General features: G+C 41.4%; 1 protein-coding gene across 7 annotated transcripts; it reads right to left on the bottom strand.

Annotated features, from left to right (window-relative positions):
• Positions 1-504: 504 nt before the first annotated feature.
• Positions 505-19,852, bottom strand: LOC311596332 (glutaredoxin-like protein C5orf63 homolog). Of its 7 annotated transcripts, none has more exons than XM_084779603.1 (7): positions 19,759-19,852; positions 17,960-18,350; positions 17,587-17,633; positions 6,488-6,605; positions 2,880-2,936; positions 2,128-2,289; positions 505-967 (listed from the first exon to the last, which is right to left on the bottom strand). In XM_084779603.1, exons 4-7 carry the CDS (start codon positions 6,596-6,598, stop codon positions 923-925), a joined length of 375 nt encoding a protein of 124 aa, XP_084635729.1. In that variant the 5' UTR covers positions 6,599-6,605; positions 17,587-17,633; positions 17,960-18,350; positions 19,759-19,852; the 3' UTR covers positions 505-922. The 7 variants fall into 7 exon arrangements, with proteins under 7 accessions (XP_084635729.1, XP_084635728.1, XP_084635727.1 ...); XM_084779602.1 differs by lacking the exon at positions 17,960-18,350 and adding an exon at positions 10,994-11,061 and having other exon boundaries at positions 17,533-17,633; positions 19,759-19,847; XM_084779601.1 differs by lacking the exon at positions 19,759-19,852 and having other exon boundaries at positions 17,533-17,633; positions 17,960-18,004; positions 18,271-18,330.
• Between the last annotated feature and the right edge of the window lie 3,109 nt (positions 19,853-22,961).

Below are 22,961 nucleotides of genomic sequence, written 5' to 3'. Positions count from 1 at the left end.
GGGAAATGAACCTGGGTCCTCTGGAAGAGCAACAAGTGCTCTTCACCACTGAGACATCTCTCCAGCCCCTATAAGGCTTTTGTTTTGTTTTGTTTTTAATGGTGACGTTAGAGGACTTACTTTGTGTTGAACCCACAGAGGCTGGAGTTGCTGTATTTGAACCACTACAGAAGTCCAGAGAACATTAGAAATGCCAGTGCTCTGGGCAAGACCTGACCCAGCGCTGAGTGGCTGGGTGACCATGGACTAAGTCCTTCCATCCCTGGACTTTACATTCTTCCTCATGTATGTAAGGACAATGTCTAAGGTTGGTGTGCTACAATATTCTATAATTCTAAGACTAAACCACACTGAGCACTTACAGATCTAGTAGCTCATGATATCCAAACAGTTCACCAAAGAATTTCATAGGGATGTAATGTAAGGGAAAAGGCAGTTTTGTTTCTAAGTGAATCCATTCTGATGTTTGCCAAGTCTGACATAATGTAAATAAGGGTACAAAAATCACATCTTTAATACTTTATATAAAATAGCACTTTATGTTTATATGGTACATATTATGTTCAATTATGATTAAAATAAATTTTCCCAAGATACAAAAATTTGACAAAGTTACCATCTTACAATTAGTTGTATTGCCTTAAGTGATGATAACTCAAGCAGTCCTCAACATTACATGTACAGCTGAGTCTTTTATAATATATTCCAGAGGTTTAAGTCTCTTTTCTCTTTCTGAAGTGAAGCCTTTTTGGCTCGGATAATTATTCTGGTCTACTCAACAAAAGTGAACGCTAATTCTAAGCAGGTATTATTAAATTCTACTGAAACAGGCTGCATGCAGATGTATTCATTAACACCTCCCTTTGCTGACTATGTGCAGCTATTAACAATTTGCATTCCACTTTCGTGAGTGGAAGAGCGTTTACTCCACTGAAGCTGGGTTCCAGGGTGGCTTAGTGCAGGTACTCTACAGTCACACAAAAGTGAAAAAAAATCAGCTCAATGAGACCCCCTCCTCCCAACAGCTCCCCCTCCCTCCAATGTGAGACCCCCTCCTCCCAACAGCTCCCCCTCCCTCCAATGTGAGAACCCCTCCTCCCAACGGCTCCCCCTCCCTACAATGTGAGACCCCCTCCTCCCAACAGCTCCCCCTCCCTCCAATGTGAGAACCCCTCCTCCCAACGGCTCCCCCTCCCTACAATGTGAGACCCCCTCCTCCCAACAGCTCCCCCTCCCTCCAATGTGAGACCCCCTCCTCCCAACAGCTCCCCCTCCCTCCAATGTGAGAACCCCTCCTCCCAACGGCTCCCCCTCCCTACAATGTGAGACCCCCTCCTCCCAACAGCTCCCCCTCCCTCCAATGTGAGACCCCCTCCTCCCAACAGCTCCCCCTCCCTCCAATGTGAGACCCCCTCCTCCCAACAGCTCCCCCTCCCTACAATGTGAGACCCCCTCCTCCCAACAGCTCCCCCTCCCTCCAATGTGAGACCCCCTCCTCCCAACAGCTCCCCCTCCCTACAATGTGGGACCCCCTCCTCCCAACAGCTCCCCCTCCCTCCAATGTGAGAACCCCTCCTCCCAACGGCTCCCCCTCCCTACAATGTGAGACCCCTCCTCCCAACGGCTCCCCCTCCCTACAATGTGAGACCCCTCCTCCCAACGGCTCCCCCTCCCTACAATGTGAGACCCCCTCCTCCCAACAGCTCCCCCTCCCTACAATGTGAGACCCCCTCCTCCCAACAGCTCCCCCTCCCTACAATGTGGGACCCCCTCCTCCCAACGGCTCCCCCTCCCTACAATGTGGGACCCCCTCCTCCCAACGGCTCCCCCTCCCTACAATGTGAGACCCCCTCCTCCCAACGGCTCCCCCTCCCTCCAATGTGAGACCCCCTCCTCCCAATAGCTCCCCCTCCCTACAACGTCTTCCTCTTCATTTCGTAAAGAATGCTGTAAATGTACTGTCCTCATATGAGTACTTGCACCCATCAATTTATCAATTTATGTGATACCATCCTTAGGGAACCGTGAAAGTGACAAGGAAACCGAGACCCTGGTCATACCCTCAGGCAGACAGATGCCTTATGACAGAGAGGGTGAAATCTTGACTTATCAGTTTGTCTCCAGCACCTGCTGCTCAAGTTTCAGAAGCTGTTTTTCAAGCTTTGAGGTGTTTACTTGATGCATCATCAGAAACTGGCCATTCAGATGGAAGACAGGGATGTCAAATTTATACCTTTCATACCAAGTGGAATTTTCTGGAAGTGTGATGTCCACCTCCTGTAAAATAAACTAAGACAAGGATAGGTTAAAGCACTCTACTCTATAGACTATGGAACAATGCAATGATATGCTGGCCCCAGACTTTCTAGGGCTGACAGGTTTTCTCCTGTTTGTCATAGGCCCACAGTCATCCAATGGCCAACATTTACAAAGTCGGACTTTTCAGTTACACCGGTTCCACTCAGCTACAGGGCTCTGCTCCAATCCTGGTGAAACAAAACCTGTCCCAGCTGGGAAGTTGCCTAGGGATCAGGACATAAGTGTCTTGGTGTAAGAACAGTCTGGCTACAATGGTTTGCTAGAGGAAAATACATCATGGAAGTTACAAAAGAAGATAAAAGCAATGGGACCAAGGTTTGAAGCGAGCATGAACACTCTACCTGATTGTTACCTCTGAATCATAGTACGGGTCAGAGCAAGAAAAAAGATCCAGTGGTATTCAGGTAATGAGTTCCATGGAAGTCAGTACTAGACTCCCCGAGGAATAGAAGCAAGATCTACATGAAAATCATTAAATCACTTTTCCTAAAGAAAGGCTCCAAGCAGACACTTTTTATATAGTAAACTATACCCACCCCGGCTGTATACATGAAAGTTACCCTGTCTTTATAAGGCTTGAGTACTTCTTTGGCTTCATCACAAAGCGGGCACAGATCCTACAGGAAGAACAGAATATGTTAAACCTAAAGTCAGATATTTGGTATAACAACGCCCTCCCCCACCCAAGAAAAAAACCAAGCACACACCAGAAGCATGTTACACTTGAAGGATCGTTTTCTACTAGGTTATACAAAACATAACCACAGAATCTCATAGCTACTATTCCATGATAGTTGGCTCTCTGCACTTTCTGGTTGTTTGTATTGTCCTCACAGGTGTGCATACAGCTACTGGCATGTGTGTATGTGTGCATATTACATGCTCCTGACTTTCCCCTGACCTGTCTACCTAGCTAAGGGCTCTGTCCTTTTAAGTGAGGAGCACCTTGGTGACCTAAATGGCTTAATTCTTTTGTGACTGGATAGTACTGAACTTCATCTGCCTGGTTTTCCTAATCAGTCCAGAGGAAGGATTCTATCAGGGAAGAGAGACAAGGAGTGACTGCAGCACCTCACAGTGTTTTTTCTGTTTCAGTATTACAGAAGGTATCCACAATGGATTAATGTTCTACCTGAAGTACAGGCAAATGCTAGGACCCACTGCTATCTGTACCCCTCTACTGCCATGTAAGGAAGGTGGGAGAACACAGACTTGCAGCTTTAAAGGTCTCTTAGCCACTGTGCCTAAAAGTCTAGCCATAGGTTTTCTTATATGAGCTGAAAATAGACTCAGCATTACTGTTGCTTGTATAAAAGCTGCTTTTTAATATATGGGAAGAGATAAGCTATTATGTAAAAGACCAGGCTTTTCTTCAGCTTAACTCACAGCTGTTTTTGAAATAAGGGCTTGCATATTTCTAGATTTTTTTTAATGTGTGTGGCCGGATTCAGTTCATCAAATTGCTATTAACATTAACAATAAACAAATGATGGGTGGCTTGTTACTTTAAGACAATCATGCTAAAATTTTCTGAGAAAGTGTCAAAGTCAACATAAGAGCTTAAAAGAAAAAGCCACACAATGTACTAAGTGCAGATGTACCAAGTGTACGTTTTTAGAGTTTGCTTTTATAGTGCAGGCTTGAGTAGAGTATAGTATAGGCATTTTGCTTTCAAAAGTCAGGAAGTCTGTAAAAGTTACTAATGCAAATAGCCAGCATGTATTTGTGAAGAGGCTCATCATACTCTGGGAAGGGTAAGTAAGGCCTGTGGTCAGGCTGGCCTTGCTGAGGATTCTCCATGGCACTTGTTACTCTTCTGTTCTTGAACTGTTTGCTAACATCCACCCGTCCTTTCTGGTACTAAGAATTCTATAGTTTTGTTCCATAGGAACTACTCTTGTCATGTGGATAATTCCATCTCTAAACAAGAAAGGAGGACTTAACACAGGTTCAAGCCATCAGGCCAACTTATCTCCTTTACCTATGATTGGCTCAGAGGTGAGCCAACCAGAGCCATGATTAGCCATGAGCCTGCTGTTGACATTTCTATAGATATGTGAGATCTGGGTTTTGCTGCAGTCATACACAAGAAGAGCCAATATGAAGATGAACTTAACCCAGAAGATACAAAGCTGAAAATTCAGTAACCTCATATCCTGAATCAAGTACTCCCTGGAACCAAAAGAACCCAGAAAACCTTTTGTTTTAAACTCAATCTGGAAAGTGCATTCTACTTGTCATAGACAAAGGACAAGTTGTTGGTATTTTTACTTCTTTTACTGGACTGCACACTACTTATATCTTATTATGTACTTCACAAAGTTCAATATATTAAGATGAATGAATATTGGGAATATTTTTGGTTCTATAAATTCCAACAGTACCATATATATTGATATAAAAAGCAATTTAAGTGAAATATTCTCAATAAGAAGTTCATTTTAAAAAACTACTTTAACATTGCATTTGGGGGTGGGGAGTGGGAGGGTTCAGATAAGGTCTTGCTATGTAGCCCTGGCTGGCTTGGTACTTGCTATGTAGCCTAGGCCTGTACTGAATCTGCTGCAATCCTACTGCCTCACTCTGATTCTCAAGTGCTGGGGGACACAGGTGTAGACCACTGCAACTGTCAACTGGCAGACTTTGTTATCAGGTAACTATCAGAATTTAAATTGTCAAATGGCTAAAATCTGAAAAATCTATCAAAAAGACTTTTTGTTTTAATTGCTATGTTTAAAAAGTAACATCACAAAGTGATGTTAATTAGCAAAAAGACATTATTGATGATTGGACTACAAATTTACATGGTGAAAAACTCTTTAAAATTTTCAAACCAAGGCTCAGTGGTTAAAGCAGTTGCAGTGCAAGCCTGGGGACTGGAGTCAGATCCCTAGAACCTCTGCAAACACTGGGTGGGTGTGCTGGCTCACCTGGAAGTCCAACGCTTCTAAGGCAGAGTCAACTGAAAGACCCTGCTTCAAAGAATAAGGTGGGGGGTGATTGAGGGAAGACTCCTGCTATCAATCTCAGCCCTCCATATGCACCTGCATACACTTGTGCCCACATACATACGAAAAGGTGTACACACATACTCACACACACACACAAACACACACACTACCCCTGTGGCTTAACAGTAGTGCCAGGGATAAGAAAGCAAGTATACTTGGTTTTCATAATTCATTGGTTCTTTACTTGTGGATTTGCCTACATAATGAAGTTTAGAAACCCCCAGACAATACTGAAAGCACTTTTACAGTCCCTCACAAACAGGCTTAAGCACGAAGCTATAACAAGCCTGAGCTGCCAGTTGACCTTACATTTCTAAAGTAGGGTCCAATGCTAATGCTTTGCCTCCTTGTTTTAGCTTCCCTACTGTAAATATAAGTTAGTATCTATATGAATGGTCCCATGGGTGCTACTGTAGGGGTTGTGGCCTTTTATTTCCTGTTGTGTTTTTTGTTGGTGATTAAAAAAAAAAAAACCAACAACAAAAAACCAAAAAACAGCTCCTAAGCATGGTGCTAAAAGAAAGCTGTGTTGTGCCTCATGGAAAAAATACAAATGCTAGACAAGCTTCATTTAGGCATGAGTTGGTAGTGTTGTTGGCCAGGAGCAAAATGCTAATGACTAAATAATATGTACTGAATAAGACGTCACTAAACAGAAACACACATAAACAAAGGTTATGCATTTAGTTGGTTCACAAAAATACTGTGCCCAGGGGCTCAGGTCAGTACTTTTCCTAGGTGTAGTGTTTGCTCATTCAATGTTTACGGTATTTTTAGGATATAACTACCACAAATAGCAAGAACTGACTTATTTCTAAATAGCACAATTTTAACCATCCTATCTATAATCTATAGTTCTTTTTTAAATGTAGGGGCAAATGACCATTATATATATATTAGTGTACCCTCAATAATTAAGAAACAGTGAGATGTCTGGGGAGGAAAAGCTGAAGAACAGGTCTGAAGAAGTTTCCCACTGCTTTTCTTTACAGATTTGACCCCTTTTTGTGTGTGTGTGTGTGTGTGTGTGTGTGTGTGTATGTGTGTGTGTGTGTGTGTGTATGTGTGTATGTGTGTATGTGTGTGAAAAATATTTTTCACCCAACTATGATAATACTTTATTTTTTAAGTTGTAATTTTAGTTTTCCACTCAGTACCTTTGTGAATAAGGTCAGCACAGGCAGAGCTGTGTTAGAGGCAGAGAGATTTCGCAAGAGTCCAAAGGAGGATTTGGCAATCTGCAGGCTATTTCCTTGAAACCAGCGCATTTTAATTCTGCCAAAAGAAAAATAAGCCAATAAACTTAATGCACCATCAACTGTGATCCTTAGAATACAAGCAGTAACTTGCAAGCTTATGATTGGATCTGAAAGCTTCAGAATTGTATCTTGGAGTCCAGGAGTGTTAGAGAGGCCCAGATGATTGGCAAGTGTCCACAATAAATTCACTGTACTCCAGATAAAACAGAACTTAGAACTAAAACAAAACAAAACAAAACAACAACAACAACAACAACAACAACAACAAAACCCCTCAAAAACCCAAACCCTATTTATGGATTAGTTTTATACCTAATCACTTGGTTTTTGTAAACCAATTTCATGAGTTTGTTAATTTGAATATGAAATTAAATTTCAAGTGCACATGTTGCTAAGATCCTGATGAAAACTGGAGATGTCCTGAGATGGTTTTTAGTCATAAGGACAGTTTACTCTTATTGGCAAGCACCCAATACTACCTTCCATAGTTTTTTTTTTTTTAAGGTACTCCTGACAGTGTAAGACATCTCTGTCCTACACCAAAAGAGATGGAGGCACTCAAAGATGCAAGTAGACAAACTGTAAGTGAGAACCAGCCTGAGTTAACTTGTCAGGGAAAAAGTCTTTTCAACACCTTAAGAAGTAAAAGGATAGTGCCATGGTTTTCAAGAGCTTCACACACAAACATACCAGTGTTTTTATTGGAGAGATTCCAGAAGGAACAGTTTAATAGCAGCACGTCAAACACTGGGCTTTGAAGCTTCCTCATTCTCCTGCTCTGCTTGACTAAGACTATTATTCCCAGCTATTCCACTGAGCTTTCAGCTTTGTCTATAAATGTTACAATTTCACTTCTAAAACACACACATATAGTTACCTTTACCACTTACCACTATTCCCAAAATGAACTTTCCTGGGATCACTACTTCTTAATTTTACTTTACCTCTCCAACTCTATCTACCACTCTCTCCTCCTGTGAAAATTCTCCAGCTAGTCCTTCAACACCCAGAGACCACTTCTTGACCAGAAGCACTGCACTTGCTTTCTTTCTCCACATGAAGTACACATAGCTTCTCCTCAGTTTGCCCTAGGACTCAGATCATCTCCTTGACGAGTCTTCTGCCACCTCACTAATGCTGGCCAGCCTGTAACTCCCCATTCTTTATATTCACAGAATTGTTGTGAACCAACCTAATGCACAACCTTAGTAAATGTGTTTCTATTTCAGGATGTCCCTTACTACTTAAAATGTATGCCCCTTCTTCTACAGGTTAGCTCTTAAAGAACAGGTACTGTTCACACCAGGACTTTTCAGCATACACAAACAATGTGCACTTAATAGGTACTTAAATATTTGCTTAGTGTTAAAATACTAGAGCGACCTTTCCCTCCTACTCTAATCTCACCTCTGCTCAATTACTCAATGTGGACAGCAGCCATTCTTTAGGCCTGTCTCTAAACGTTACTGCTCATCAGAGTGTCTACTGACTTTGGGCTGAGGTACTATAGTAGGTATTACCACCATTTCAAATGCCCTGTGCTCTACTTCACAGAATATGGCTTTATTAAGTGCTACTCTTCTCTGGCTCCTAGGCTTCCCGGTGTAAATTAGCCTTAAACTTACTTCTGGCAGAAGGATAGGACTTCAGAAGAAACTACCAACCCCTATCAAACTGCAAAAGCGACCACAGGACAAACAGCCCAGACACTGATCCATGAAAGCAAGACTCTTTCCTCTCCTTCCCCGTCTATACAGATTTCCCTCTGACTAACTGACCTGGCGATCCAAGAAGAAGGAACGTAATATGAACTCTGCAGGAAGCTGCTATTTAGAATTACTTTGGAAGATGAGTGTAAACAATGCTACACCATTCTGAGAGTCTCTCAACTAAGTGCTAAGCTGTGGCATCCCCAATTTCTGTGAATTCACCAGAATCAACAACTCCAAAAGATGAATATAGCTGAAGATACAGCTTTGCCTACATAGGATGTGAATGAACAGGCAAACTGAATGTTAAAGACAGGTATTTATTCACCCCACATTACTAGGCAGAGGCAACTGGCCTGACATATAATAGGTAGGTAGACATTTCTGAATCATTGGATTTGGAAGGACTCTGTCTTGTAAAATAAGATGGTATTTAAAAAGTTATACTATTTATGGAGGAGATGTAAACGTAAAAATTTAGCTTTATAAATAGTAGAGATACAGTCCTTGAAAATGAGAAGAAGAGGCCTTCTGTAGCAGTGTACCAAGACTATAACCAGGATGGTGAACCGCAGCTACATGCTTCTGGTGGAGGGACACAAGATTTATTGATGTTTGTCTGGAAAGGAAAGGAAAACTTATTACTAGCTGACTTGAGACTGAGGTGTTAAGGCTTTAAAAAAATTTCACATCCACAATAGAAAATGGCTTCAGAATTTCCAACATGACAAAACACAGCATGTGGTCTTGGCTGCACCCAAGACAAATAAAGCCTGTCATAGCAAACAGAGCTGCCATTCATTCCAGATTCCCTGGAATATCTGTTCAAAGTGACAGAGCTAAGCAAAGTCCTCGGTGATGCAACAGCCTCTCTGCTTACAGCTATGGCTGTTTTCTACTCTCTGTGTCTACTTTCTCACATATTTTTAATTACTTAAACCTGGCACATTTATTTACTAAGAAAGGCATCAGTGCTATGCAGTTTTATAACTTGCATATTTTAATGGCCTAAGGTATATGCATTTTTACTATATTGTTCAATTAACTTATTTTCTTCACAGTACTATGTTATAAATTTATATTAGAGTCTGATATAAAGAAAAAGCTCCTTATTCTTCACCTAGACAGATATTAAGGCTAAAAATTTCTTAATTCTTGAAGTTCACTTATGGTTGTAAAAATTAAATGAAAAATGATATATTCCAATGGGAACACTTTAATACTCTTCTGAGATCATTTTACTAACTCTGTAAACCCTATCACCACTGCTGTCAAAGTCACATTCACCAAATTATGTCTTCTTGAAGTAAAAATCTTTATGTGGGCTACTCTATCAATGTGACATTTTCATTAGTTCGATTATTTTTGAACCCTATCATAGAACTATAAAAAACATGCTGAAAAGTGGTCTCTGCCTATTAGCTCCCAATTGTGAGCTGACAAAATTTCCTCAACTCCCTGTATTGGAACTGAACCTAGGGACCCATGAATGCTGGGGCAAAAGCTCTAAGAGTCTCACGAAATAGTCCAGGATGTCCTTGAACTCACTCTGTCGTCCAGGTTGGCCACGAAGCTGCACTCCTTCTGCCTTGGTCTTCTGAGAAACCTGTACCACTAGGCCTTCCTGACAACATTGTTTTGAAATTGAGTCATTAAATAAGTATTGCTATTATATGGACAGACACAATTTTATCCTTTGTATTTTGTTATGTGTCTCTGGGACAGGAACACAAAGAACTGCACTCATAATATCAAAGCGGCACAATTGGGTCACCTTTGTCAGACTGGAAGAAAGTAGAAAAAGCATAAAACTGGATTTAGGATATGCTTAGAAAATTCTGAAGCCTAACAATAAAGACGGTGACTCCTGCTGTTCCCAGTCCAGTGCTACTCCGAGGTGTGGATACCATGAAAGAGAAAGGGACACTGGCCTTCCTGCACAACTAAGGGAGACGTCATTGGTCTTTACGGCAGAATCAAATACAACATGCGGGGAGGACTGATTGGACCAATTTGCCTTCCTTGAAGCAAGATAGAGAAGATAACTTAACTTTATAGCATTTCCCGAGAAGCACTGAAGGGCACACCATGAAAGCAACTGATTATAGTACAGGAAGATGCTATGGTTGTTTGAGCCTTTATTAAGGATTATTCATTTCAGCATGATGAGCAGCCTGGGCTGTGGCTGCACATCACTTATGTGGGCCTCCTGGATCTTTCAAGCACTGTGTGCATCTGATTAGGAGGGAAACAACATTGTTCTCGCTCGAGTAGAGAAACTGACCTTCACTGACCAGAATTTTATTCATACAAAGAGTCCTTTGGCACACCAAAGCTCTAAGCTCACATAATCATTCATCAGCAAGCTGCAGTGTTAGTTCATGTGCAAAATCAAGAAGTCTCTATAAGCCCAGGTACCGCCTTGGTGATTAACAGATAATGTTGGAGCTTCTGCACAAGACCGTAATGCGTAATGTAAATTTAATGCTGAGCTGACATTAACCAAACACTATTATCATAGCTCTTGCTGAACCTGTGTTCTATAAAGAGAGCTCAAGGCTTCTGTGTAGTCATTTGTGCCATGTGAGAAGTTAAATGATCCACTTCATATGCATTACCGTCTAGGTATAACATTCCTATTTTTACCTAAAAGAAAAGAAACACACACCCTTCTTTTGGGAACAAACCCCCGTACCTTAGGGTGCTGAAGTTATGCAATCAGGTGAGGTTGCTAAGGCGATGGCTCAGGTCACTGGGTCCTACCTAACACAGGGAAATAGGGACATGTGATGCTTCTTTGGAACTCCTCTGTGAGTTTGCAAACAGCTGTATTTGAACCTCACTCCCTTCTGAACAAATGGGAACATAACTTAAGATCTTGGGTATAAGAACAGGAGAGGGGGTGTGGGGGGGGGGTGGGGAAGAGCCCTAGGGCAGCTGGAAGTGATGAGGAAAGGCACTACACAGGGATAATCCTAAACTTCTCAGCAAACAGATACTCTGAGGTGCTAGTTCTAAGGGGTTAAAGAAGACTATGGAGCGCAGAAGGCGAGACCTTAATTTACTACTGTGGGTGGAATCTTAGGTGCTATTCCAGTACCCCAGCCCCACAGTCATGGTACCTGGCCTGGGGAACTAAGAAGGTGGCATCAAATCAGACGAGATGTTATAGCAATGGTCCTGGCATCTACTTGTGGGCCACTGCACACAGCAGCATGCTCAGCTTCACTCTGATGAGCACTTTGACCTGCTGATTTGCTTGCCAAGTTCCCATGGTTTTGGGGCATTCATTTTTGACATGATTGTGCTATGTGAACAACATGCATTCATTCAGAAATTCATCTGCTGTATATATATTCACTCAAAGCTTCCTTGGCTCCCCAAAGATTGTGGAGTAGAGATCTGGATATCTCTACTTCTGTGTTCAGACTCCACTGGTGCCACATTCAATTGCATTTACACATAATCAGTTTGCAAGACTTTTTGAAAATGTTCTTTAGCTGTTTGAAATTCAGGACTTGTTTACACACTAAAATTACAATTTTATTAAAATTATATTTTAATACATGAACCATTTAATACATGAACACCCCTTCTAATTTTTTTCTGAGACAGGGTTTCTCTGTGTAGCTTTGGCTGTCCTGGGCTCACTTTGTAGACCAGGCTGGCCTTGAACTCACAGAGATCCATCTGTCTGCGCCTCCTGAGTGCTGGGATTACAGGTGTGCACCACCATGCCAAGCTTAGAAGGGTGATTCTTAATTGAGATGAAGGTTATATCATGCTTTGTAATATTAAAAAACCAATGATCATTTACTCATTAGTTCTGTAGTGGCAAGGAAAGAAATGGTTGAAAGTAAATAAGATAATCCCAAGACTGAGAGGCAGAGGTAGGTGGATCTCTGTGAGTTCGAAGCTAGGCTGGTCTACAGAGTGAGTCCCAGGACAGCCAAGGTCACATAGAGTAACCTTGTCTGGACCCTACCCTACTTCCCAAAGAAAGTAAATAAGAGATGATCCTCATTCATGAAGAGCTAAAAATATGGTCAGAATATTTACATGCACAGACAGGTAAATAAGGAAGACACGAAGTATAACAATAGGGGCGTACAAAATACTGCCAGACAAGGGGAAAGAAGAGCACTGTGGGCTATGATTGGAGATGGTGGCACGAGAGAAGGACTGCAAATCATTTAGGATTTAGGGATCTATAGACAAAATAGGAAGCACTCCAGGTCTTGAGTTGGATACTTGATGATGGGAAAAATATGTACTGAGCAAAGAGATAAAGAATAGTGGGAAATTAGCTGGGAGGAGGAACCAGGATGGGACTTTAGGGAATTTTTTACAGTTGTCAAGTCATGTGTGGTTTGTCATGTACATCCTCAGAACCACTGATGGGTTTGAACAATGTTTTGTTTCCAATATTTTGGAAGATTAATTTGTTTGCCGAGACTCAAGTGCACATCAACATAACATAAAGAGCTTTGGTACTCACACGAAGAGCCAGAACTAGATTAGCGTTGTTGGTATAAAGGTTGCATCTGCAGCTATGGGCCTAGATGAGATAATCTCAGGAGAATAGAAAAGGAGGGCAGAAGGCAGATCTTTGAGGGAACCCAATTTGTAGTGACTGGGTGGGGAGAAGCCAGGGCAGGCAGCACAACTGGGGAGGCAGGAAGAAAGGCAGAGAGTGTGTCACCATAGAAGCCAGTGGGAAAGGGTGTTTCCAGATGAGCAGCAGTCCATTGCCCAGCAGTGATGAGGGCTTCTCTAGAACGGGACAGTGAAATGACATCCGTGAACCAGAAGATATGTATCTGATGTGCTCCAAAGGCATTACCCCTATGACCAATGTCTGCTATTAAAATGCAACCTTGACCAGTTCCTTCCGAATTTAAGAACTTAAAAGATATTTTTGCTATAGACAGAGATAGTTAATGGGAAGAAAAGAGTGGAGACAAAAAGTTGTCTTAGGGAACAATAACTTTTAAAAGTCATATAACTTCACAGAATAGAGAATCAAACCTTAATTATTGGCTATAGGATACTTCTAAAAGGCATTTTATAAATAATGGCAATGACCTTTTTTACTGGCACTTTGCTTTTATTGGCCCCAGACAGAAGACTTACAACCTAAGCAACAGTGGTTTCAGAAGTGAGAAACTACAGGATTGAAAAATACTTCAGGAACAGCTCAACATTTCAGACTGGGGACACTACTTAAACTCCACAGCACTGTGTCTATGCACCACTGGACAGCACACACTTTGGTAAGAGGTCATGGTTTAATTCACTCAGAAATTTTCAAAAAAAATCACAAACCAGGACGCCCGCTCTGAGCTTTTCAGGAATCATTTTTCCACTGACAGGTTTTAAACAAAGGATAATCCCTTTCCAGTGGCCCTTTCTCTGCACTTGTCCTGATTCTTATGGATGGAAAAGTAGTCATTATTGTAATACCAGTGACTTCGTCAAACCAAGTATACCAGAACAGAAGGCCCCTGAGAAAAATATTAACTTGGAATTATTGATCATCTTTATAGACAAAACTTGTCCCAAGCAGTTCTGAGTAAGGTTGCTGGAGAGAGCAAAATGCTTTAAATAGGCACAATTCACACTCAAACTTATCAGTTAGAGGAAGTAAGCATAAGAAGTATAATTGTTCTTTCGTTGCTAAAAGTTCATCTTCATGTAGAATTTACATTGGAGCTCTGCATGTGTGAGCTGCTGAATGCCTTTTCTGGTGAGGATTTCACAAACAGAGATCCCAAAGTGAATGCAACTGCTACTAACAAGGTCTAAGACTCTTCATCTCTTTGAGCCTTAGTTTTGCCAACTACTTGGTCTGGCTTCTCATTTTCCAGAGACTCAAGAGAAGCATGCTCATAGGGTTTAGGACTTATCTGTCCTTGTGACCCAGGAAAGGGCAATCCCATACTGAAGAAATAGCATAGGATTGGCACATGCCTGCACAAGGCCATGAACAAGTTTCTATCTTTGGAAGCCGAGAATATACAGCTCTGTAGAGACGACCGGGATTCCCTCTGAGATCCATGCACAAGTGTGAATACACATGCCTACTGTCAATAGTTTTCTCTCATGCATTAGCAGTGGTTTCTGAAAGCACTGAGCTGGGAAGTGGGGGAGCTGACATCAGAGTGGCCGGGCACTCATCTGGAAACTGTTTAATCATAGGAGTCAGACATACTATTAGACATACTTAAAATGTTGTTTTAAATGACATAGCCTCCTCATCTTGGCATTCCTCCCCACATGCAGAAGCACCTCTGCCTTTGCTTTGGCCTGTGGTAAGCTGACAGATGTGCAGCAGGAAGACTCTTCAGTGCACACAAGAGTATTTTAGAGTCTTTAGAATGTAGTAGTAGCTCCTTCCAGATCATTACTTCAGAGGAGTCTACTCAGTAATGGGACTGGTTCATGTGGTAATGTCAAGGAAAGGTTTCTACGAAAACATTCAGCTGAGAAAAAGAAAACAATGTGAATCAAGAAAACTCATGTACTGCACAGTGCATGCCTCATAGTATCTAGCGGTCCAGAGGGAATCCTGGACCAATGAACACAATGGGGTCTGCACGTGCTTCCTTCCTCCTTTTTCTTCAACCCCAAAGATACTGACTCAGCAACTGGCCAAGAGCCAGACTTCATTCAGAGTGTGCAACAATGTTCACTTCGATTATGACATAATGGCTTCAAACCCATTCTTGAAAGCAAGGAAACCTATATAATGTGGTTAGCTTATACGAGACATAAGGGTTTTACAGAGTTTAAAAACCAATTTGAAAATTCCATCCACCCATAAGGATAGCATTAAGACTGAGGGCAAAGCCATCGAGTTCGAGGAGTGGGAACAAAGTGCATACAGAACTATTTGGATTCTTTTCGACATTATCCTTCTTAGCCAACATGAACTAGTTCCTCTGATATTTAATACTGACTCAGAAAGAGGACGATTTCATTAAAAACATTTTAGTTACATTATGCTGGGATAGTAATACCAGTTCCATTGCTAAAAACAAGTTTACAATTTCAAATGTCTTCCATTTATCACTAATATTCTATTCATTTCCAATTTATCTTTCCAAAGATGAGTGCCCAAGGCCTGCAAGGCATTTTGTTGCAAATCCAATAATTCATTAATATCATCAATAAGTCATAAGCCTGTTCAACACAGAGTCTAGTGTGAACATTGAAAACTACTATGTGACCAGGCCCAGACAACTCTAAGTTGTGTGAGATTCTACAATCTGAGTCTTATTTTGTTCATTCACAGCTATTAATATAATATTTTGATACTTTGAAATGTTTAATTCTTTTATATATTATGTTTTTTGTTTATTCCTAATTTTTTCTTTGAACAGGGCATATGCTTACATGTTTTCTTTAAGGCTATTTTAAGGTTTATGAGAAGAAAGAAGGACAAAGTTTCAGATATAAAATTCTCAGTATAAACAGGGCTCTGATCTCTAAATCTAACAAGATTCACTTAGTTTCTATTTGACACGAAGACCTCTTTTTCCATGCATATACTTCAGATGACCTCAGCTGCCTTTCTATTAAGTAATGTAATAGTGTTCACTCTCTTAGCTTACCAAAACCATATATATATTAAGTAAAAATTAAATAATTCAATGTCATGTCCTTTCTTCCTGACTGAACTAACACCTGATTTCCAATTATTTCATTATTAGAATGAGAAAGTCCTGGAACAATAAGAGGACACTTATTTGTTTATAGCTGTGACATTCTGTGTTTGGATGCAATCAAGCTAGCAGAAGGAAGCAGCATATAGCCTACCACTGTCCTGATATATACACATCTAAATTTATATACATTGTTATAAGTTACATATAAAATTATGTTATAACATATTACTATAAGTCAATATATTAATGTGTGTGTGTGTGTTTAAAAGCTGTAAACTTTGAACTCCACTGGCATCTTGTTAGTAAAAGAGAGGGAAGAAAAGAAAAAAACCAAACCAAAAAAACCCAAAACAAACAAAAGCCTCTGGATTTTCTTCACTGTTATTTGAGCAATTTAGTTTAAAATAGTAACATGACTTGAGACAAGATCAAACCAAGATGTTGGTAGCTGGGGTAAATTAGTAATTCAGCATACTTTCACAGACAATTCTTTAAAAATCTGTTCGACGGATACTTCGGTAAAGGGTTGAGCATGCTAAGTCTGGAAGGAGTGTAGGGAGCTGTTGGGCCTTTCAGCCTGCGTATTCAACTCAACACAATAAATTCTCCAGGTGAATCTGCTTAGAAGGCAGTCTGGCAACAATCTGTGGATTTTCAAACATACCCTTCCCTGGTTCAAGCTGTTAGTCAACACATTACTTCTAACTATACTTAGCCACACCCTGGAAGGTGACTCTTGTTCTTCTTCTGTCCTCTCTGCTGCTTCCCTGGAGATGTTTTCATGTTTTTTTAATAGGTGTAGCCTTCCTCCAGGGATACTGCCTTTCAAATCTATAGCATGAACTGAGTGTATGCAGTGTGTCAGGTATTAGAAACGTAAGTGATTATGACAGTGTCCCTGCCCTTAAGGAACCTGGGGAGGAGGAAAGACTGCCAACACAACAGCACAGTGAGGAAGACTAATAAAGTAAAACAGCCATTACTGGACATTACTGCTTCTGTGTGTAGGAGACACTCTGAGCAAGTCCAACTGTTGGAAGTTCCATCCCCAGTATGGCAACAGCAAGGTGACAGAACCTTTAAGAAGTGGAACCTAGAAGATATTTGGTCATGGAAATTTATGGCAAATAAAAGAGTGGGTGGGGAAAGGATTAATGTCATGCCTTTCTGCACATGGTCAGTTCCCTTCCTAGTTTCCTAGAGTGATGGGCCATAGCCAGCGGACACTTGCCAATACTTCAGAATCAATATATTTGCATCTTCCAGCCTCTAGAATCAGGAGCCAAAGACCGGTACTTTCTAAAAACAGCAGACATCCCTAGGAAGTTAACTCTGGCATAAAAACTAGAAAAAGAAGAGAGTAACATCTTTAGGTTTCCAGATCCCTGTGCCTACCTGTACAGCAATGGGGTTAGGGATGTGGAAATTACATATCTATGTTAACTAGCCACAACTTTTCTCTTTACGTATTTCCTCTGAATGGTTTTGTCCCTAGAATTAGCTAGACATAAAAAGGAAAGAGTTGCAGAAGCTCACTCCACCCTGCTACCTGTATAACCACACATACCTGATCCAGAAGGTATCCCCTTCAAAACAATGGCAAATAGGAAGAAAATCTCACTCAGGAACTAGTCCAGCTGGCTTTGGGTTTCTTCTGATATATATTCCCTGAGTAAAGTGGTGCAAAAAGATTAGATTTATAATAAGGAATAAGCCTGCACTATTTCACACCATATCACCTCAATGCTTTACTACATTTGAAGTCCCAAGCACGAGCATTAGTAACTAAGTAAATTGGCTAGCTAGAATATATACAAGATATGAAATTTAAAAAAAAACCTTAATTAAAACAAACTTATTTTGAAGGCATCACTCCATAGTGCCTCTGAGTGCAATGTCCCTCTGAGTACAATACAGCCAGGAAAGCAGGATAAAATACAAACACAGCTCAATAAACTCTCCAAGTTAGAAAAATATCCACTGATATTACTCACCTGCCAATAGTCTGTCTAAATAAAATTACATAGCTGCATATTCTTCTAGAAAGAGACAAATATTACTGATCCTTTTCTGGCATGTAGCCTCAAGTGGACCACAGCAAACAGGGAAGAAAAATTGGGGCCGGTTTAAAGTACCCCACAAATTTTAAATTTTACAACTAGAGCTTTCTGGTCCCAGGTAATTCCTCAAGTACAGCAGGCCCCCAGGATTGGGTTTCAACGTCTCGCATAGAACCGTGATTAGTTCTGCCTTATTCCAGCAAAACAATAACTCAGCGTTTTCCACGACAGACTTGTTTCCATGCCTCTGCTGCTGGCAGTTTGTTTGTTGAAACAAGGTCAGACTATGTCTTGAGGGCTGGTCCGGAACTTGAGATCTGTCAGCCTAAACCACAGTGCTGGGATTAGAGGCAAGCACCACCACCACCATGGCTGTTTCTCTTGTATTTTATTCGCTATCTATGTTTATCTACATATACCTCATGCATAGACCTCTAAATATTGGTAGAGAGCATCATGTGCATTTTTATAAGCAACTGCACAATTTATTACTAAGCGAGATGACAGTGGCCAATAACAGCCCATCTCAGTTTGTTCAGTGCCCTACGGAGACAGCTGGAGTGTGACTCGTCAGCCAAGGCAATGTGTAGTTACAGAAGCCCATCTTAGGTTGAGAAATGTGTTTGGTTTCAGGCATCCCTGGGTCCCTATGTGCTACAGGGTGTGGCACATACCCTCTACCCTGAATTCCCTACCCAGGGGTGGGGCTTCTCCTCTCACAGAGGCTCTTCACTATATTACCTAGATATTTTGGTTTCCTGGCTCTTGCTCTCCTCTCTACAAGTTTTTCTCTCTCCTTTCCTCCCCTACATGGTGGAGAGGTGCTTCCAACAAACCTGTTATATACTGTAACTTCATCTTGCTCATTCCGGTATTTCAATCAAAAGGTACTACTTTTGGGATATAACATATTCTAAGCAGCATCCCTGAGTTTAAGGAACTGAAAAGCTTTGGGTTCGTTGGTTTAAGAGCACTAAAATACACTTTTACATATACATGATTAATAAGAATAAGGATAAAAATTAGCCAGGCAAAAACCTACTTAAAGACAGCCTTAGAGATAATCAGATACCTATTCTCGTTAGTGACAACTGTTAGAGACTTTTTTACTCTTGGACTTATTAAAAATTGTTTTAGTTGGTTTTGTCAGGGGTGAATGACAGGGCTAAATACTTGCTGAGAACTGTGAAGTCTGATTTACTCTTTTATTGTCTGCAGGCCCAGAGGGCTGCTTCTACCCAATAAAGCAAAGGCTGGGTCCAGACAGCCGGGCCGGAGAGGCCCAGCACTCCCAATGTTCCCTCCTGCACTTTTCAACCTTTTCACCCCAATTAAAGGTCAACATGGCTACTCAAAAACATTTATTTAAAAAGGCAGTCAACTCAGCAGGCTGTCAAGTGTGATATTGCCACTTCATAGGGTTCAATTAAACCCGGGACAGGGGCATCTGTGAATCACTGGAAGAAGTATGAGTTGAGCTTTTTTTTTCTTTCTTCGAAAAGCTGTATTTTCCCTTCCATCATTTATTCAGTTCCCAGAGCACCACACCAGGCGCGCGTTTACAATCTCCCCCCAGTGGCTCAGGGATTTATAGCTCCCGGTTTAATTAAATCCCCGCTAACTGCAATGGAAGCCTGCTGCACGCCGCACTGCGGAGGGAGGGCTCGTGGTGGCCGCGAGCAAATACCCGGGCTCCTGGAGCGCTCACCCGTAGCGCCGGCGCCATTACCCACCTCTGTCTCAGGCAGCCAGGCCGCCGCTTCCGCCCGCTCCACTTCCGCCGCGCGCCCGCACTTCCGGCCCGCGGGCGCCGCCCTGCCGCTTGGGCTTCTTCCTCTCAAGTCCTTCTCACTTTTCCCGGGGTGGGGGCGTGCCTGAGTCATAGTGCGTGAAAAGAAAGCCCAGCTAAAATGTACTGAAAAGAAAGAAAAAAAGAAGAGAAGAAAGGAAGGGAAAGAGGAAAGGAAGAAATAAGAGAAGAGGCCCTGTGTGTTTAGTCAACAGCCTGGGGCTTGGGAGGCAGCATTTTGAGACTGGCCATTTTAACCTCTCCCTATCTGTGTTCATTCACTTATTAAGGCAGTATTTACTGTCTTCCTCTTCCTTTGGGTTGAAGCTGAACTGGGTTGTTATAAGGAATAGGGTGAGTAAAACTGGGAGCTGTACCTCCCCACGTTTACAACATTATAATCTTGTAGGCAAGGCAGATGGGGAAAATTATCCTTTAACCGGATTATGCATTTACTTAGCTAAGCATTTTTGAAGAGAAGGAATATGACTTGTGAAAGATAGGAGTGTCAGCTAGTTAGAGAAGCAACTTTTGTGCTGGCATCTGACAGACCCAGGACAGAGACAGAACTCTCTAGAATGAAGGAACATTCTGGACTGTGCATAGACAACTGACTCGTATGGCTAAAGCTTGAAGAGGATGGGGGATGAGGGGTGAAAAAAGGCAGAAGAGTACAAGCCTGAGTCAGCCCCGGTACCCAGGGCGGGCTTGAGCTAAGTGCAGCTGGGATAGTTTCTGATTGACTATGTCCCTTTACAGAAAGGGGAGCTGGAATAGTTGTATTTGTTTTCTAAAAGGATCACTCAGCTTTGTTTGGGAAGATAATGACTTAGTATAGGTGGAACAAGCAGGAATGTCAGGAGGTGACTAACTAGTATAGACTCCAGGTGTGGTGATATTGTAAATAATAAGAAAATGATGGGTAATAAGTATAATAATACTCAAGTTAAATTTATTGATTGCTCACCGAAAGCTTGGTACTCATTAACATATTTAATCCATTTTACAGATGATGAAATGGAGGCATAATAACATGCCATATCTTCACAGAAAATAGCTGCCAGTACCTGTGGGCTTATTGCTAAACAAAAATCACTTTGTATTCAGTGAAACAAGTAAACAAAACCCAACAAAACAAAACAAAACAAACCAATTCAGCAATGAACCCCTTAAACAAACCCTATTGATTATATGATATAGGTAGAAGACACAATTTGAAAGTAGAATTTTCAGGTTCATACTTTATCACTTCAGCATTTGTTTGCAGCCAAAGGAATGCTTGGGAGCTTTAAACAAACCGATGAACATTTTTTGTTGATACACTCTGGTAAGTCCTCATCTTTGAGCAAGACAATGTCATTCTACAATAGGTACAAATAGAGTATTTCTTAAGAACTAATGTGTCTAGCTATAAGTATCACGATAGAACATGAATATTGTACATTTTGTGGAGTGATAGAAAAGCTTCCTAGATGTGTAACTCCAGGTCAGCTTTCAAATTTCATTTCTATCCTTTTAGAAAATGAAGCTTTGTATAGTCAGTTGAATTTATAAATTTGATTTTACAGATTAAGATGAATAGCTTTTTTTTTTCCCAACGGTCACAGTGAAAGATTTGCAGCGTTGGTTCCGGGTAAATTCCCCTAAGGAGTCAAAGTTCATTTCTAGAGTGTGTGTTTAATTAGTAAGGTTTTTGGGGGGTAGTTACACAGTTTTTAAGTGACAGCACAAGACTTGGAACGTGTACAAACAGTTTCACTTGAGAGTGGGAGTTCCCTGAAATGGCTGTGAACCCCTGAGGAGTCTCCTGTCAGAGCCTAGGCACCTTGGGAATGTCTGTGTTAGGGCTTTTATCCCAGAGCAACCTGGCCTCAGGTCCAAGCTTCCCACCTCTGCATGACAAGCACAGGGCCTTTGTTTGAGAAAATTTCTGGAGTTTTAACGGGAAAAATGACCATCTCAAAAAAAAAAAATTGGCCACAGCCAAATTACAAATATTTATTCAAGGGTCACAAAGTAGAACATTGTGTGGGTGTCACTAAGAGCTTGATTTAGCATTCATTGAAAACAACTCTCCATTGAGACTGTCTAAGCACGTGAGAGCTACTACAATGTTAAGAATACTGGGACGTGATGCTGTATTCGTTGGTTACTTTGGCTAAATAGATTCAGAAACAAAATTACAAATTTATTTTTAAAGAAAAAAAAATTAAACGAGAGCTCTCCAGAGCTTTTATTCAAATGGTGTGAAGGTAAGATTGAAGGTCTTCAGATGGCCCTTGGGTGTGTATATTTTATTTAGCCAAAATATTCATTTTGTAGTAGGCCTTTGACCTACATGTTGACCTCTGTGGACTCCAGTTCTAGTGTTTGTCCTGAGAACAGAAGCAGCAGGCTATGTTCTGACTACTTTGGATCCTAAGTTCTGTACTCAGACCTCAAGACTGTTGGCTCAGTGGTTATGTCTGAGGCCTCAGCATAACTCTAGGAAAAGCCTGCTTGAGAGGCCGGGTCTGTAACTCCTGAGATAACTTTAGATGATACACTATTCTTCCAGAAGTGACTTAGAGCCAGGCCTTGTATTTAAGGCCTCAGGAGGGTTAGACATGTGAGTGTGGGAAGTGGTGGCTTCACTCCTTCCCTTGAATTTGCCTCTGAGAAAGCAGAAGTAAAGAAATGGCTGTTGTCATGAACCTGTTTCCTTCTGAATACTTTAAAAAAAAAATAATGTGTTGGCAGGGAGTGACTGCCGTGCCTGCCCTAACGGACAATAGCCAGATTTGTGCTGCCACTCAAAGAACATGGAACCTGGGCTTTGAGTAGGAGGGGCTATCAGTAATTGCCACAGTTGGGTGATATGATGGTAGAAATATTCAGAGACCTGGGAGGAGTTTCCTTGGTGTTTTTCTGTGCTTTATGATGAGCATATTTGCTGTCTTGTCAGTCCCTCTTTCTAGGTACTGCCAGCTGCAGGAAATGATCTGAAAGGGCCAGATATTAGGTTATGTTTAAGGTCATGGAGAGAAAGAGTGGCAACCTTCCAAAGAAAAGATGTGCTTCTGAATCTGGGATGTATTGGGTCATTGAGTCACTGTTGACTACCTACCATTGTAGTAGGAAACTGAATTATAAGCCTGTTCCACCAGG

The sequence above is a fragment of the Acomys minous genome, assembly GCF_964271855.1.
Source record: "Acomys minous genome assembly, chromosome: 4".
Classification (NCBI taxonomy): domain Eukaryota; kingdom Metazoa; phylum Chordata; class Mammalia; order Rodentia; family Muridae; genus Acomys; species Acomys minous.
The sequence above is the reverse complement of the archived record's forward strand: the minus strand, read 5'-3'. Positions and strand labels throughout refer to the sequence as shown.

Coding starts and splice junctions, on each gene's coding strand:
- LOC311596332 (XM_084779603.1), bottom strand. CDS start 6,598: ATGCGCTGGTTTCAAGGAAATAGCCTGCAGATTGCCAAATCCTCCTTT. Junction 2,290..2,879: donor TCAAGCCTTATAAAGACAGG/GTAACTTTCATG, acceptor TCCTTGTCTTAG/TTTATTTTACAGGAGGTGGA. Junction 968..2,127: donor TTCTGAAACTTGAGCAGCAG/GTGCTGGAGACA, acceptor GTGTGACTGTAG/AGTACCTGCACTAAGCCACC.